This window comes from Mobula birostris, chromosome 16 (genome assembly GCF_030028105.1).
Source record: "Mobula birostris isolate sMobBir1 chromosome 16, sMobBir1.hap1, whole genome shotgun sequence".
NCBI classification, from domain to species: domain Eukaryota; kingdom Metazoa; phylum Chordata; class Chondrichthyes; order Myliobatiformes; family Myliobatidae; genus Mobula; species Mobula birostris.
The window spans coordinates 2,365,038-2,380,112 of NC_092385.1; the positions used below are offsets into that span (position 1 = coordinate 2,365,038).

Consider the following 15,075-nt stretch of genomic DNA (forward strand, 5'->3'; position numbering starts at 1 on the left):
AAGGTTGGGGATGTTGTGAATAGTGTGGAGGGCTGTCAAAGGTTACAGCGGGACACTGATAGGATGCAAAACTGGGCTGAGAAGTGGCAAATGGAGTTCAACCCAGATAAGTGTAAGGTGGCTCATTTTGGTAGGTCAAATATATTTGGCAGAATATAGTATTAATGGTAAGATTCTTGGCAGTGTGGAGGATAAGAGGGATCTTGGGGTTCGAGCCCACAGGACACTCAAAGCCGCCGTGCAGGTTGACTGTGTGGTTAAGGAGGCATACGGTGCATTGGCCTTCATTAACTGCGGGATTGAATTTAGGAGCTGAGAGGTAATATTGCAGCTACATAGGACCCTGGTCAGACCCCACTTGGAGTGGTGTGCTCAGTTTTGGTCACCTCACTACAGGAAGAATATGGAAACTATAGAAAGGGTGCAGAGGAGATTTACAAGGATGTTGCCTGGATTGGTGAACATGCCCTATGATAAGAGGTTGAGTGAACTAGGCCTTTTCTCCTAGGAGCGACAGAAGATGAGAGGTGACCTGATAGAGATGTATAAGATGATGAGAGGCATTGATTGTGTGGATAGTCAGATGCTTTATTTCAGGGCTGAAATGGCTAGCACGCGAGGGCACAGTTTTAAGGTGCTTGGAAGTAGGTACAGAGGAGATGTCAGGGGCAAGTTTTTTTTTTATAACGCAGAGAGTGGTGAGTGCGTGAAATGGGCTGCTGGCGACGGTGGTGGAGGTGGATATGATAGGGTCTTTTAAGAGACTCCTGGATAGGTACATGGAGCTTAGGAAAATAGAGGGCTACGGGTAACCCTAGGTAAATTCTAAAGTAAGTACATGTTCGGCATGGTACCGTGGGCCGAAAGTTTTCTATGTTTCTAACTTCACTTGCCCAGTACCGAACTGTTCCCAGAACCTACAGACTCACTTTCAAGAACTCTTCATCTCATGTTCTCGATATTTATTGCTTATTTATTTATTATTATTTTTTCTTCCTTTTTGTACTTGCACAATTTGCTATCTTTTGCACACTGGTTGTCCACTCTATCTTGCTGGTGCTCCAACACGGTGGTTTTGTGGAACTCATGTTCCCTTGACTTGGAACACCTAACCTAATGGACCTAATTGATCCATTCTATTCACCTTGGGAGTTCTCTTCCGTAGTCCTGACCGCAGTTTACATACCACCAACAGCCGACTAAAGTCACACGTTCGTAACACTGAATGATGTCACCTCCAAACAAGAAGCAGTCTATCCTGACACATTTCACATCACAGTTGGAGATTTCAACCAGGCTTGTTTGAAGAAAATACTGCCCAATTACCACCAGCATATAACCTGTAGCATTAGAGGTCCCAATGCACTAGACCACTGTTATACTAAGACAAGGAATGCCTACCGTTCTTTCCCCAGACCATATTTTGGTAAATTGGATCACTTGGCTTTCCTTCTCCTAACTGCATACAGGTAGAAGCTAAAAAGCAAAGCTCCAGAGATTAGGACAACAAAGAGGTGTTCACAGGAGGTAGAGGAGCAATTACAAGATTGCTTTGAGTCAGTGGACTGGACTATGTTCAAGCACTCATCTAGGAATCTGAATGAACACACCATGGTTGTAACTGACTTCATTAAAACAGCTGTACATAATTGTGTCCCAATTAAATCATTCAGAGTCTTCCCCAATCAGAAGCCCTGGATGAACAATGAGATCTGAAATTTGCCAAGGGCCAGATCAGAGGCATTCAAGCCTGGAGATCAAGAAAGTGACAACAGGTGCAGGTACAATCTTCAAAAAAGCCATCTCAAGTGGAAATTCCAGACCAAACTTGAATCAACAAGGGATGTTCAACAGCTGTGGCAGGTCTCAAATGCCACAACTTCTTATAAAGTTAAATCAAGCGACATAGGAGACAGCAGGGCTTCACTTCCAGATGAGCTCAATGACTTCGCTTTGACTGCCCAGAACACAGAAGAACCATCGCAAACTCCTACATCCCCTGATGATCCAATGACCTCAGTCTCTGAAGCCGACATGAGGGCTGCCTTCAGGAGGGTGAACCCAGCGAAAGCATCTGGACTGGACAGACTACCTGGCCATGTACTAAAGACCTGTGCTGATCAACTGGCAGGTGTGTTCACTGAGATCTCTAACCTCCCACTTTGGTTAACCTGCATCCCCTCAACCATTAGGCTCTTGAACCAAAGGGGATAACTTCACTTGCCCCATCACTGAAATGCTCCCACAAACGTGGACTGATTTTCAAGGACTCTTCATCTCATGTTCTTGTTTTATTGCTATTTCACTATATTTGCATTTGCACAGGTTGTTGTCTTCTGTACTCTGATTGAATGCCCTGGTTGGGTGGTCTTTCATCGATCCTTTTATATGCCCACAAGAAAATGAATGTCAGGGTTGTATATAGTGATGTACGTGTAATTTGATAATAAATTTACTTTGAACTTCGAAACACACCACCATCCAAGGCAATGCTCTCTTCTCACTGTTGTAATTGGGAAGGAGGTACAGAGGCCTTAGACACCAGGTTCAGAAACAAACATCAGGCTCCTAAATCAATGTGGATACCGTCACTCACTTCAACACTAAGCTGATTCCACAACCTATGGGCACACTTTCAAGACTCTACAAGTCATTCTCAATACAGTTTATTACTAATTTTTTTTGTATCTGCACAGTTTGTCTTCTTTTGCACATCGGTTGCTTGTTCCTCTTTCTGCTTAGTCTTTCATTTAATCTATTGCATCTTTTGTGAATGCCTGCAAGAAAATGAATCTCAGGGTAGTATGTGGTGACATACACATACTTTAATAATAAGATTACTTCGAACTTTAAAAACAAATGGCTGACACTTCCACTAAGAAAGAGAAGTGACATTCAGGATACTGAGTAGGGTTCACAAGACAGGTGGCAAAGTTGCTTCATGTTCAATTCACTGTCACCTGACTGTATACAATCAACAAAACTACATTCCTCCGGACCATGGTGCACCCATAAAACATATCACAAACACAAACCAAAATATTATCATAAATAAATGAATAAAATATAATTCAAAATGCATGTAGCATGCAGCACAGGTAAAGAGCTCGCTGTCCTAGTGATGAGACCTCAGTAGTGGCAGGGTATTCATTAGTCTCACAACCTGAGGGAAGAAGCTGTTACTTCCACAAGAATTAGGGGCAAAGTTTTAAGTAAGGGGCTACTTATTTAATACTGAAAAGTCCTCACTTGAAGGCTTCTTTTTATTTGTGATTTCTGTATGGCGGTTGATCAGCCATTGCCCATATTCATGGCTCAGGTGAATATATAGGAACAAGGCAGAGAATTCGTCATCATCTTACTAAATGTACAACACTTGGAATATTATGTTCAGTGCTAGTTGCCTCATCATAAGCAGAATGTGGCAGAGAAGATTTACCAGGATGCTGCCTGGATTAGACAGCGTGTGTTATGAAGATAGGTTGAGAAGATAGGGCTTTTCTCTTGGATTGAAGGAGGATGGGGAGGTGATTTGTTAGAGATATAGATCGAATGGACAGCCAGAGACATTTTCTCAAGGTGGAAATGGCCAATATGAGGGGACGCAATTTTAAAATGGTTGGAGAAAAGTATAGGGGGATGTTAGAGGCAAGCTGTTTTTTTTTATGTACACAGAGTGGTGGGTGCATGGAACGCCCTGCCAGGGGTAGAGGCAGATACATCAAGGACATTTAAGAAACTTTTAGTTAGGCACATGGATGATACAAAATTGGAGGGCTATGTGGGAGGGAAGTTGGATTGATCTTAGTAGATTAAAAAGTTAGCTCAACATTGAGGCTGAAGGGCCTATACTATTCTATATTCTATGAATGCAGATCAACAATGAGTGTTCACTACTATTTCTAACAACACAGGAGGAGACAATCCCATTAGAACCTGCTAGACAGAAATAGAAGATTGCCATTCAAACCCTCTAACCCACTTCACTGGTCAATTACATTTCATACAACGAAAAGATCACATTTCAGAAACTGAACTAACTCAATTTGGGGCAAGAGGTTAAGGAAAGGTTAGAAAGATTAGCTTCATTTGTCACACGTGTATTGAAACAGAGTGAAATATTGCTTGCATCAAATCAGCAAGGATTGTGCTAGGGTTTTAGAAAATTCTTCAATTTGTCAGCTCAGACCCCAACATCTCCCCGACACTAGTCAACCAAGACCATTTCAAGAGGCAACACTGCCATGAGTTATTTCATAGAACCACTGTGCCTGTCAGATCTTCGGCAGAGCAAATTTTCACTCAGTGCCAAACCCATAATTACTGGTATTACCTGGAAGAAGGGCACCCACCTAAACCTTTTCCTTCTCTAAAGGAAGCTAAATACCTACGAACATTTAAACCTCCCCATAACATAACTATTTAAAAATAAGAGATTCTGCAGATACTGGAAATCCTGAGCAACACACACAAAATGTTGGAGGAACTCAGCAGGTCAGCATCTATGGAGAGGAATGAACATTCAACGTTTTGGGGCAAGACCCTTTATCAGGAGCGTCTTGGCCTGAAATGTGGACCGCTTATTTCCTTCCATAGATGTTGCCTTACCTGCTCAGTTCCTCCAACATTTTGTGTGTGACATAGCAAGTTAAGCTTCAAATTCCTCTTTCAGCCATCAGATGATCAATGCCCAATGAGCTGAATGGCCTCATTCACTCTCATGTTCCCACAGTTCGAGCTGTGCCCAAGTTGCTAACTTGCTGGCAGACCCAGCAGTGTTTCTGCTGACTCCAGGGTTTTGCCAAGTATGGTTCACTCACCTTCAGCTTAGACGGCTGGTAGGCATGGTGCGTTCCTTTCCACAGCGCCCTCAAAAGCACTGCGAAACCAATGGCCAGTCGCCCGCCCGTTCCCAGAGGGTTGTTGTAATTTATTTCAGACTCAAAGGATTGATCTAGGAGCACAATCAGAGTTCCTGATTAATCTTTCTTCAACCATGGCTGGTATCAAAACAAAATCCTAAAAATTTGTAAGCATTAAAATGTAGCAATGTATTTCCCAATTAACCACTTAAGGTCAATATAAGCAGATGCTGTTCCAAGACGACCATTTCCCTTAACGCTAACGATGACTGTGAAAAGAACCTTAGCATTTATATAAAACCCATACACAAAGTGCTTTGCAGCTCAACACGTTCTGAAGCGTAGCCACTATTGTAGCCAACTGCATGCTGCACACTCTCAGAAACTAATATGACAACCTCCGCAAACTGGTTTATGCCCGTTGGTTCAGGATAACTACACAACTCTCACATTAAGCAGCAGTTGGCTTAACATCCGATTTGATAGCCTTTGTCTGAAATGCCGGACCACCGCAGTACCACGGAATCAAATCAGTATTCTTCTGATGGCCGGGATGAACTGGATTCTTCAGGAAAGGACTCAAGCCCATAACACACTGGTTTAGAGAGGGATACCTTCTGCAGCCACATGACTGTTAATGTTTTGGCCTTTCACACTTCACTAACCGTGGAAGTAGTCACGAAGCTCCCGTGTGTTGGATAACGATTGGATGACACTGTTCATGAAGCAAGTGTTGCCCAAGTTGACCAATCCTGTAAAGCCTGGAAGACAGACCTTCTTTTCTTCCTCTTCCTCCTCTGTATGTTCAGCCCCAGTGACGCTGTGAGTCATTGGAGTCACCATACAGGTAGGCTTGGGCTGCAAGAATATGAGACAGCTTAGAGGAGATCAGAATCAGAATTAGCTTTATTACTGACATGTGTCATGAAATTTTTTGTTTTGCAGCAGTACCACAGTGCAATACACGAAATATTACTATAGGTTACAAAAAGGAAAACAAAGTAAACAATGCAAAAATAGTGAGGAAGTATTCACAGACTGTTCAGAAATCTGTTGGAGAAGCTATTCCTGAATCGTTGAGTATGGGTCTTCATGCCCCTGTATCTCCTCCTCAATGGTAAAATGAGAAGAGATGCAGAAGGTCTTTAACGATGGATGCCGCCTTACTACCTGATTATTTGTTCTTTGCACTATTCAATCATCATTAAACTAAAAGAGCCTACTTTGGCTATTCAGCCCATTGAGTCTGCTCTGCCACTACTCCATCATGGCTGATTTATTGTCCCTCTCAACCCAATTTGCTGCTTACACCCTGTAATCTTTGATACCCTGACTAATGAAGAACCTATCAACCTCTGCTTTAAATATACGCAGTAACTTGGTCTTCACAACCCTCCACAGTGTGGCAATGAACTCCACAGATTTACCACCCGCTAGCTCAGGGTTTCTCATCTAGGGTTCCTTGAGAAGTCAGCAGGGGTTCCACGAGAGATCATGATTGAAGAAAATAAACATCGTTTTTTGAACTTCGTACAATGCACGATGCTAGCGCTCACAGTGGTGTGCAGTGACCGAGCAGCCCTGATCGAAATCTCTTTAGAGGTCTCTCAGCCCAGTATGGCAGTGCGCAGTAGGACCATGTTTATTCTGAGTTCTTGATGCGAGGTAAGGGCTGATAATTGGTGAGTGCTATATTGCACAGAGGAGAGGTTGGCAGACTGACAGTGATTGCTGTATTGCACAGAGGGGAGGATGGTAGTTTGATGAGGAGCGTGAAGTACATTTTCTGAGCATTGAATGGACTTGCCTAACCTGGGCTGTGATGTCAGCCTATCACTCCCGAATTACCTCTCCGATCTTCCAATTAAGCGCCGCCAACTGACTCATGGGAGCGAACAATCTCCAGCGGCGCAGTAGAAAATTGGAGGGAAATTTTCATTCTAAAGTAGGAATCTTTACGTGCCCCGACTCAGCTGCTGGCGTGCCGCTTTACTGCTGTTGTAAACATTGCAAAGGATGGATTGTGTAGGTTAGAAGTGAATTGTATTGTGAAGTGTTCGTATTCTTTGTGGTTTTCCCCTTTATTTTATCTACTATGCTGTTTTTTAAAATATCTTATTAAGCCGTTCCTTTGAGCCTAGAATACGAAAAACAACATACAAACGCAACAGTGGCTCCAACAAAATTAAAAGACATCTACAAATCACAGCCATATGACAGGTAAAAGTGCTGATTATTTTAAACGGCTGTTGGAATCTCAAAACAAACAGTAAAGCTTTTAATTAAACTCAATTTACAACCTTTATTTATATAAAATCTACCACGCCTACTTTTAGAAAAGTTAAATCCCATTTTGGCTTCAGCCATTTATTTAACAGAAATTTATTATGTTTGACTTACGAGTTTTTAAAATTTACATTCTCTACTCAAAAGAGCATTGACAATTATCTGCATGAAGTGCATCTGGCTGCAGCTCCTTGAAGACAGTGTTAGGGGTCTGGAGCAGCAGCTGGATGACATTTGGCTTGTATGGGAGAGCGAGGAGATAACTGATCGGAGTTATTGAGAAGTAGTCACCCCTAAGTTGCAAGAGGCGAGTAGCTGTGAGACTGTCAGGAGAAATGGAAATGTGAATAGGCAGTTGGTGCAGAACACCCCTGTGGCCATTCCACTCACTAAGTATACCGTTTTGGATACTGTTGTGGGGGATGACCTCCCAGGCGAATGCCACAGAGACCAGGTTACTGGGACTAAGCATGGGTCTGTGGTGCAGAAGGGAAAGGGGGAGAAGAGGGGAGAGGTAGTGATAGGGGACGCAATAGTCAGGGGAACAGACAGGAGATTACGTGGACATGAACGGGACTCCTGAGTGGTATGTTGCCTCCCAGGTTTCAGGGTCAGGGACATCTCGGATCGCGTCCACAACATTTTGGAGAGGGATGGAGAACAGCCAGATGTCTTGGCACACATTGGTACCGATAACATAGGAAGGAAAAGCAAAGAGGTCCTAAAAAGGGAATTTAGAGAGCTAGGTAGAAAGCTGAGAAGCAGTACCTCCAGGGTAGCAATTTCTGGGTTGCTGTTGTGCTACATGCCAGTGAAGATAGACAGGATGATCTGGCAGATGAATGTGTGGCTGAGAAGCTGTAGCAGGGGGCAGGGCTTCAGGTTCTTGGATGATTGGGATCTCTTCTGGGGAGGTATGACGTGTCCAAAAGGGGCGGCTTGCACCTGATCACCTGAGGGGACCAGCATTCTCGCAGGCAGGTTTGTTAGAGCGCTAACCTGGGAAGGGTTTCAACTAATTTGGCAGGGGGTTGGTGGAAACTGGAGTGAAGGGACTCAGAAAAGGACGAATAGTAAAAAAAAAAGCAAAGATAACATACAGTCAGACTGTGAGGAAGGGCAGGCAGATGATAGGACATAATTGCGGCCAGCAGGGTGTGTATCAGTGCTTTAGGGATGCAGTATCAAAATGGGTAGCAAATACAGTACTTAAAGTGTTAAATCTCAATTCATGGAGTATAAGAAATAAGGTGTATAAGATCTTGTTGCACGACTACAGATTGTCAGGTATGATGTTGTGGCCATCACTGAATCATGGCTGAAGGATGGTTGTAGTTGGGAGCTAAATGTCCAAGGTATCAGAGGGATGGGAAGGTAAGCAGAGGGGGTGGCATGGTTCTGTTGGTAAAGAATGCCATCAAATAAGTAGAAAGATGTGACACAGGATCGGGGGATGTTGAATCCTTGTGGGCTGAGTTAAGAAGCTTCAAGGCTAAAAGGGCCCTGATGGCAGTTAAGTACAAGCCTCCCAACAGCAGCTGGGATGTGGACCACAGATGTCAACGGGACATAGAAAAGGCGTGTCAAAAGGGCAGTGTTATGATAGTCATGGGAGATTTCAACATGTAGGTTGATTGGGAAAATCAGGTCGGAAAAGGGTTTGTTGAATGCCTATGAGATGGCTTTTTAGAACAGTTTGTCAATGAGCCTACTAGGAAATTAGCTATACTGGATTGTGTGTTATGTAATGGGCCGGAGGTGATTAGAGAGCTTAAGGTAAAAGAACCTTTAGGAGCCAATGACCATAGTATGATTGAGTTCAACTTGAAATTTGAGAGGGAGAAAGTAAAGTCTCACGTAGCAGTATTTCAGTGGAGTAAAGGAAATTACAGTGGTATGAGAGAGAAGTTGGCCAAAGTAAGTTGCAAGGAGATGCTGGCAGGGATGACAGCATAGCAGCACTGATGTGAGTTTCTGCATGGATAGACATATTATAAGAATGAAGAAATACTCAAAAGGCAAAATAGTACAACCATGGCTGACAAGGGAAGTCAAAGCTAGTGTAAAAGCAAAAGAGAGGGCATACAACAAAGTAAAAATTAGCGGGAAGGCAGAGGATTGGAAAGCTTTTAAAACACCACAGAGCAAGTAAAAGAATCATTAGGAAGGAAAAGATGAAATATGAAATCAAACTAGCAAACAATATCAAAGTGGATAGTAAAAGCTTTTTCAAGTATGTAAAACATAAAAGAGAGATGAGAGTGGATATAGGACCACCAGAAAATGAGGACAGAAAAAAAATAATTAGGGCCAAGGAGATGGCAGATAAACTAATTTGAGTCTTTGGCATCAGTCTTCAATGTAGAAAACACTAGCAGTGTGCCAGATGTTGAAGGGTGAGAGAGAAGAAGAGTGCAGTTACTATTACAAGGGAGAAAGTGCTCAAAAAGCTGAAAGACCTAAGGGTACACAAGTCACCCAGAGCAGATGAACTGCACCCTGAGGTTCTGAAAAAGTAGTAGAAATTGTAGAGTCATTAGTAACGATCTTTCAAAAATCATTGGACTTTAGCATAGTCCCAGAAAACTGGAAAATTGCAAATGTCACTCCAGTCTTTAAGAAAGGGGAAGGCAGCAAAACAGAAAGTATAGACCAGTTAACCTGACCTCAGTGGTTGGGAAGATGTTGGAGTCAATTATTAAGGATAAGGTTAAGGAGTAATTGGAGACACAGGACAAGATAGGACAAAGTCAGCATGGTTTCCATTAGGAAAAATCTTGCCTGACAAACCTGTTGAAATTCTTTGAGGAGATTACAAGTAGGATAGATAAAGGGGATACAGTGGATGTTGTATATTTGGACTTTCAGAGTTCCTCCAGCATTTTGTGCACATTGCTTGGATTTCCAGCACCTTCAGTTTTTCTTGTTTGTTTTGAGGTTTTTGTTTTGCTGAACATTGTGGACATGCTATGCTGGCACTGGAATGTGTGGTGACACTTGTAGGCTACCCCTGGACATTCTATGGGTGTGCTGGTTATTAATACAAATGACCCACTTCACTGTATGTTTTGATGTACATGGGACAAACAAACCTGAATCTGCAGTGCAAAAAGGCGATGGGCAATACTATTTGGCTTTGTCCCCAATGGGAATAAATCAAACTCTGACCCTCACCTTAAGAGCAAGGACGAAGGTGAAATAAACTTTACTTACCGATGTTACCAACGTGTCCTGCTTAACCTGGACATTCTCATGCGCTGGCCTGATTGCCACCGGGTCGAGGCTGGCCTCCTCAGAGCGTATCTTCTCCTTCTCATTTGAGCGTGGCTCCTCCTTGGGAGGAAGTGCATGCTGGCTGCTCCCAGGCTGAGCTTTGTCTAGTGACGGTGGGCCTGCAGGCACAGCTACTTTGGCACCACCCACTGCACCTTAAACAGGGGAGCACATGGCTTGTGTTTAGAAGGTCTAACGAAAACACAAAGGTATTTAGAACACCTTAAAAATCAACTACAAAAGGTGTAGGTCATGTCTCACATGGGCTGGACAGAATGCAAGTCTCTCTACATTGTCCAATCTCATATTGTCAGGATAGGAACGGGATAGCCTTGGTTTTAGAATCTTCAGCACTATTACCACTGGGAAGGAGGAACAGGAGCCTGAAGACCCACACCGCCAGGTTCAGCAACAGGTATTATCCCTCAGGCTACTGAACCAGTGTAGATAATTTCACTCACTGTCACACTGAACCGACTGCACAACCTACAGGCCCATCTTACAACTCGTTCTCAGTATTATTTATTTTCTTATTTTTATTTGCACAGTTTGCTTTCTTTTACACATTGGTTGTTTGTCAGTTTTTAGTTTTATTCATGAACTCTATTGCATTTCTTTATTTTCCTGTGAATGTCTGCGTTAATGAATCTTTGGGTAATATATGGTAACGTATATACTTTGATAATAAATTTACTTTGACTTTAAATTTCATCTACAATGTCCGGTTAAATGCTTAAGGAAAAAGCAAACAACCTGCTGGGGAAGGTCAGCAGGTTGAGTAGTGCAAGTGGTGGAAAGGCTTTGGGTCAAACCCACTACTAGAACTCTCAAAGCAGAATTCCATGGGTGAGTGGGTTAGATACTGAATAAATTCCCTCCATGCTACCCTATTTCAGTACCTATGTTCTATCTTGTATCTATGGCCTGTCTCAACGTGACTTCCAAGTGATCAGCGAATGAAAGATATTCCAATGCTGTAAATATACGATGTAATTTCAGGTAGAGCCCTTGTGGACAATTTGGGCTGTTTTCTATTTAGATCCTCAAGCAGAAGGTTAGAATGCCACTCAGCCAACTGGTCTTGATGCAGAGAATGGAAAACCATTTTTAGTTTTCAAGAACAAAACATCACAATGTAGAATATGCCTGAAAAACGTACAAGAATGCTTTTCATGTACTTCCTAATTCAAACTACATAATCAAATTAAGCACGATGATTACCTTAAGTAAAAGCTATTTGATTTTCTATGATTATTGAAAAATAGCTTGAATATCTTTAACCAAGAAGAAAATTAAAGCAAGTAAGTGTCTACCGGGACAGATGAGCAAAAGTCTGGTAGAAAGGAAAGAAAATCAGACGATAGAACTCTGAAATTGAAGTACAAAAAGTGCTCGAAGTGCTCAGGTGCTATTAGCATCTGTGGAGACAGAAACAGCATTATGTTTCAATCTCAATAGATACTGCTCACTGGTTCGAGTACCTGCATCTCTTTGAAAAGGTACACCGTAGAACACAGTGAGCAGAAAGGTAACCAGCAATAAGGACTACAGAAGCTGAGGTACAGCTGCTTTAAAGGTGTAGGGAGGCTAGAATCGAAGATTGGAAACATTACCCCCACTAGGATGTAATAGAAATTATGTGATAGCTATACTCTTAAATCCACCTGGAATCCAAAGAGCAGGTATCTGCAATTAGATTATAAAAAGCTTCCCTTCACACTGAGTAACACACAAAATACTGGTCTGGCAGCATCAATGGAGGGGAATAAATAGCTGACGTTTTGCACCGAGACCCTTCATCAGGACTGAGTCTCCACACGGCGTCTGTTGTTTTATCAGCCCAGGCATCAATATTCCTGGATTTCAGTGCTTTAAAAGGGATAGAGAGGGCGGAAAAAGGGGAGGAGGGGTGGTATTACTGGTCAGGGATACTATTACAGCTACAGAAAGGGTGGGTAATGTAGCAGGATCCTCTTTTGAGTCAATATGGGTGGAAGTCAGGAACAGGAAGGGAGCAGTTACTCTACTGGGGGTATTCTATAGGCCCCCTGGCAGCAGCAGAGATACAGAGGAGCAGATTGGGAGGCAGATTTTGGAAAGGTGCAAAAATAACAGGGTTGTTATCATGGGTGACTTTAACTTCCCTAATATTGATTGGCACCTGATTAGTTCCAAGGGTTTAGATGGGGCAGAATTTGTTAAGTGTGTCCAGGATGGATTCCTGTCACAGTATGTGGACAGGCCGACCAGGGGGAATGCCATACTAGATCTAGTACTAGGTAATGAACCGGGTCAGGTCACAGATCTCTCAGTGGGTGAGCATCTGGGGGACAGTGACCACCGCTCCCTGGCCTTTATAATTATCATGGAAAAGGATAGAATCAAAGAGGACAGGAAAATTTTTAATTGGGGAAAGGCAAATTATGAGGCTATAAGGCTAGAACTTGCGGGTGTGAATTGGGATGATGTTTTTGCAGGGAAATGTACTATGGACATGTGGTCAATGTTTAGAGATCTCTTGCGGGATGTAAGGGACAAATTTGTCCCGGTGAGGAAGATAAAGAATGGTAGGGTGAAGGAACCATGGGTGACAAGTGAGGTGGAAAATCTAGTCAGGAGGAAGAAGGCAGCATACATGAGGTTTAGGAAGGATCAGATGGGTCTACTGAGGAATATAGGGAAGCAAGAAAGGAGCTTAAGAAGGGGCTGAGAAGAGCAAGAAGGGGGCATGAGAAGGCCTTGGCGAGTAGGGTAAAGGAAAACCCCAAGGCATTCTTCAATTATGTGAAGAAAAAAAGGATGACAGGAGTGAAGGTAAAACCGATTAGAGATAAAGGTGGGAAGATGTGCCTGGAGGCTGTGGAAGTGAGCGAGGTCCTCAATGAATACTTCTCTTCGGTATTCACCAATGAGAGGGAACTTGATGATGGTGAGGACAATATGAGTGAGGTTGATGTTCTGGAGCATGCTGATATTAAGGGAGAGGAAGTGTTGGAGTCCTAAAATACATTAGGACAGATAAGTCCCCGGAGCCTGACGGAATATTCCCCCGGCTGCTCCACGAGGCGAGAGAAGAGATTGCTGAGCCTCTGGCTGGGATCTTTATGTCCTCGTCGTCCACGGGAATGGTACCGGAGGATTGGAGGGAGGCGAATGTTGTTCCCTTGTTCAAAAAAGGTAGTAGGGATAGTCCGGGTAATTATAGACCAGTAAGCCTTACGCCTGTGGTGAGAAAGCTGTTGGAAAAGATTCTCAGAGATAGGATCTATAGGCATTTAGAGAATCAAGGTCTGATCAAGGACAGTCAGCATGGCTTTGTGAAGGACAGATCGTGTCTAACAAGCCTGATAGAGTTCTTGGAGGAGGTGACCAGGCATATAGATGATGATAGTGCAGTGGATGTGATCTATATGGATTTTAGTAAGGCATTTGACAAGGTTCCACATGGTAGGCTTATTCAGAAAGTTAGAAGGCATGGGATCCAGGGAAGTTTGGCCAGGTGGATTCAGAATTGGCTTGCCTGCAGAAGGCAGAGGGTGGTGGTGGAAAGAGTACATTCAAATTGGAGGATTGTGACTAGTGGTGTCCCACAAGGATCTGTTTTGGGACCTCTACTTTTTGTGATTTTTATTAACAACCTGGATGTGGGGGTAGAAGGGTGGGTTGGCAAGTTTGCAGACGACACAAAGGTTGGTGGTGTTGTAGATGGTGTAGAGGATTGTCAAAGATTGCAGAGAGACATTGATAGGATGCAGAAGTGGGCTGAGAAGTGGCAGATGGAGTTCAACCCGGAGAAGTGTGAGGTGGTACACTTTGGAAGGACAAACTCCAAGGCAGAGTACAAAGTAAATGGCAGGATACTTGGTAGTGTGGAGGAGCAGAGGGATCTCGGGGTACATGTCCACAGATCCCTGAAAGTTGCCTCACAGGTGGATAGGGTAGTTAAGAAAGCTTATGGGGTGTTAGCTTTCATAAGTCGAGGGATAGAGTTTAAGAGTCGCGATGTAATGATGCAGCTCTATAAAACTCTGGTTAGGCCACACTTGGAGTATTGTGTCCATTTCTGGTCACCTCACTATAGGAAGGATGTGGAAGCATTGGAAAGGGTACAGAGGAGATTTACCAGGATGCTGCCTGGTTTAGAAAGTATGCATTATGATCAGAGATTAAGGGAGTTAGGGCTTTACTCTTTGGAGAGAAGGAGGATGAGAGGAGACATGATAGAGGTGTACAAGATAATAAGAAGAATAGATAGAATGGATAGCCAGCGCCTCTTCCCCAGGGCACCACTGCTCAATACAAGAGAACATGGCTTTAAGGTAAGGGGTGGGATGTTCAAGGGGGATATTAGAGGAAGGTTTTTTTACCCAGAGAGTGGTTGGTGCGTGGAATGCACTGCCTGAGTCAGTGGTGGAGGCAGATACACTAGTGAAGTTTAAGAGACTACTAGACAGGTATATGGAGGAATCTAAGGTGGGGGCTTATATGGGAGGCAGGGTTTGAGGGTCAGCACAACATTGTGGGCCGAAGGGCCTGTACTGTGCTGTACTATTCTATGTTCTATCAGCTAAATATGCAAGTGCTATTAATGTAGTCATTGCAGCCCTTGTTCACAAAGACAAATGCCACCTGAAGTATAATCATCTGGGCATTG

General features: G+C 43.3%; 1 protein-coding gene across 7 annotated transcripts in view; it reads right to left on the bottom strand.

The window, feature by feature from the left end:
• The window catches only part of usp19 (ubiquitin specific peptidase 19), a 218,843-nt gene that overhangs the window by 87,149 nt on the left and 116,619 nt on the right, over positions 1-15,075 (bottom strand). For 6 of the 7 annotated variants that reach the window (XM_072280210.1, XM_072280211.1, XM_072280213.1 and 3 more), the window contains 3 exons: positions 10,362-10,576; positions 5,528-5,720; positions 4,821-4,954 (listed from right to left, as the gene is read on the bottom strand). In XM_072280210.1, coding sequence (XP_072136311.1) covers positions 4,821-4,954; positions 5,528-5,720; positions 10,362-10,576 — 542 coding nt within the window. The remainder of the gene's footprint in view (positions 1-4,820; positions 4,955-5,527; positions 5,721-10,361; positions 10,577-15,075) is intronic. The other variant, XM_072280208.1, reaches the window with a different exon arrangement.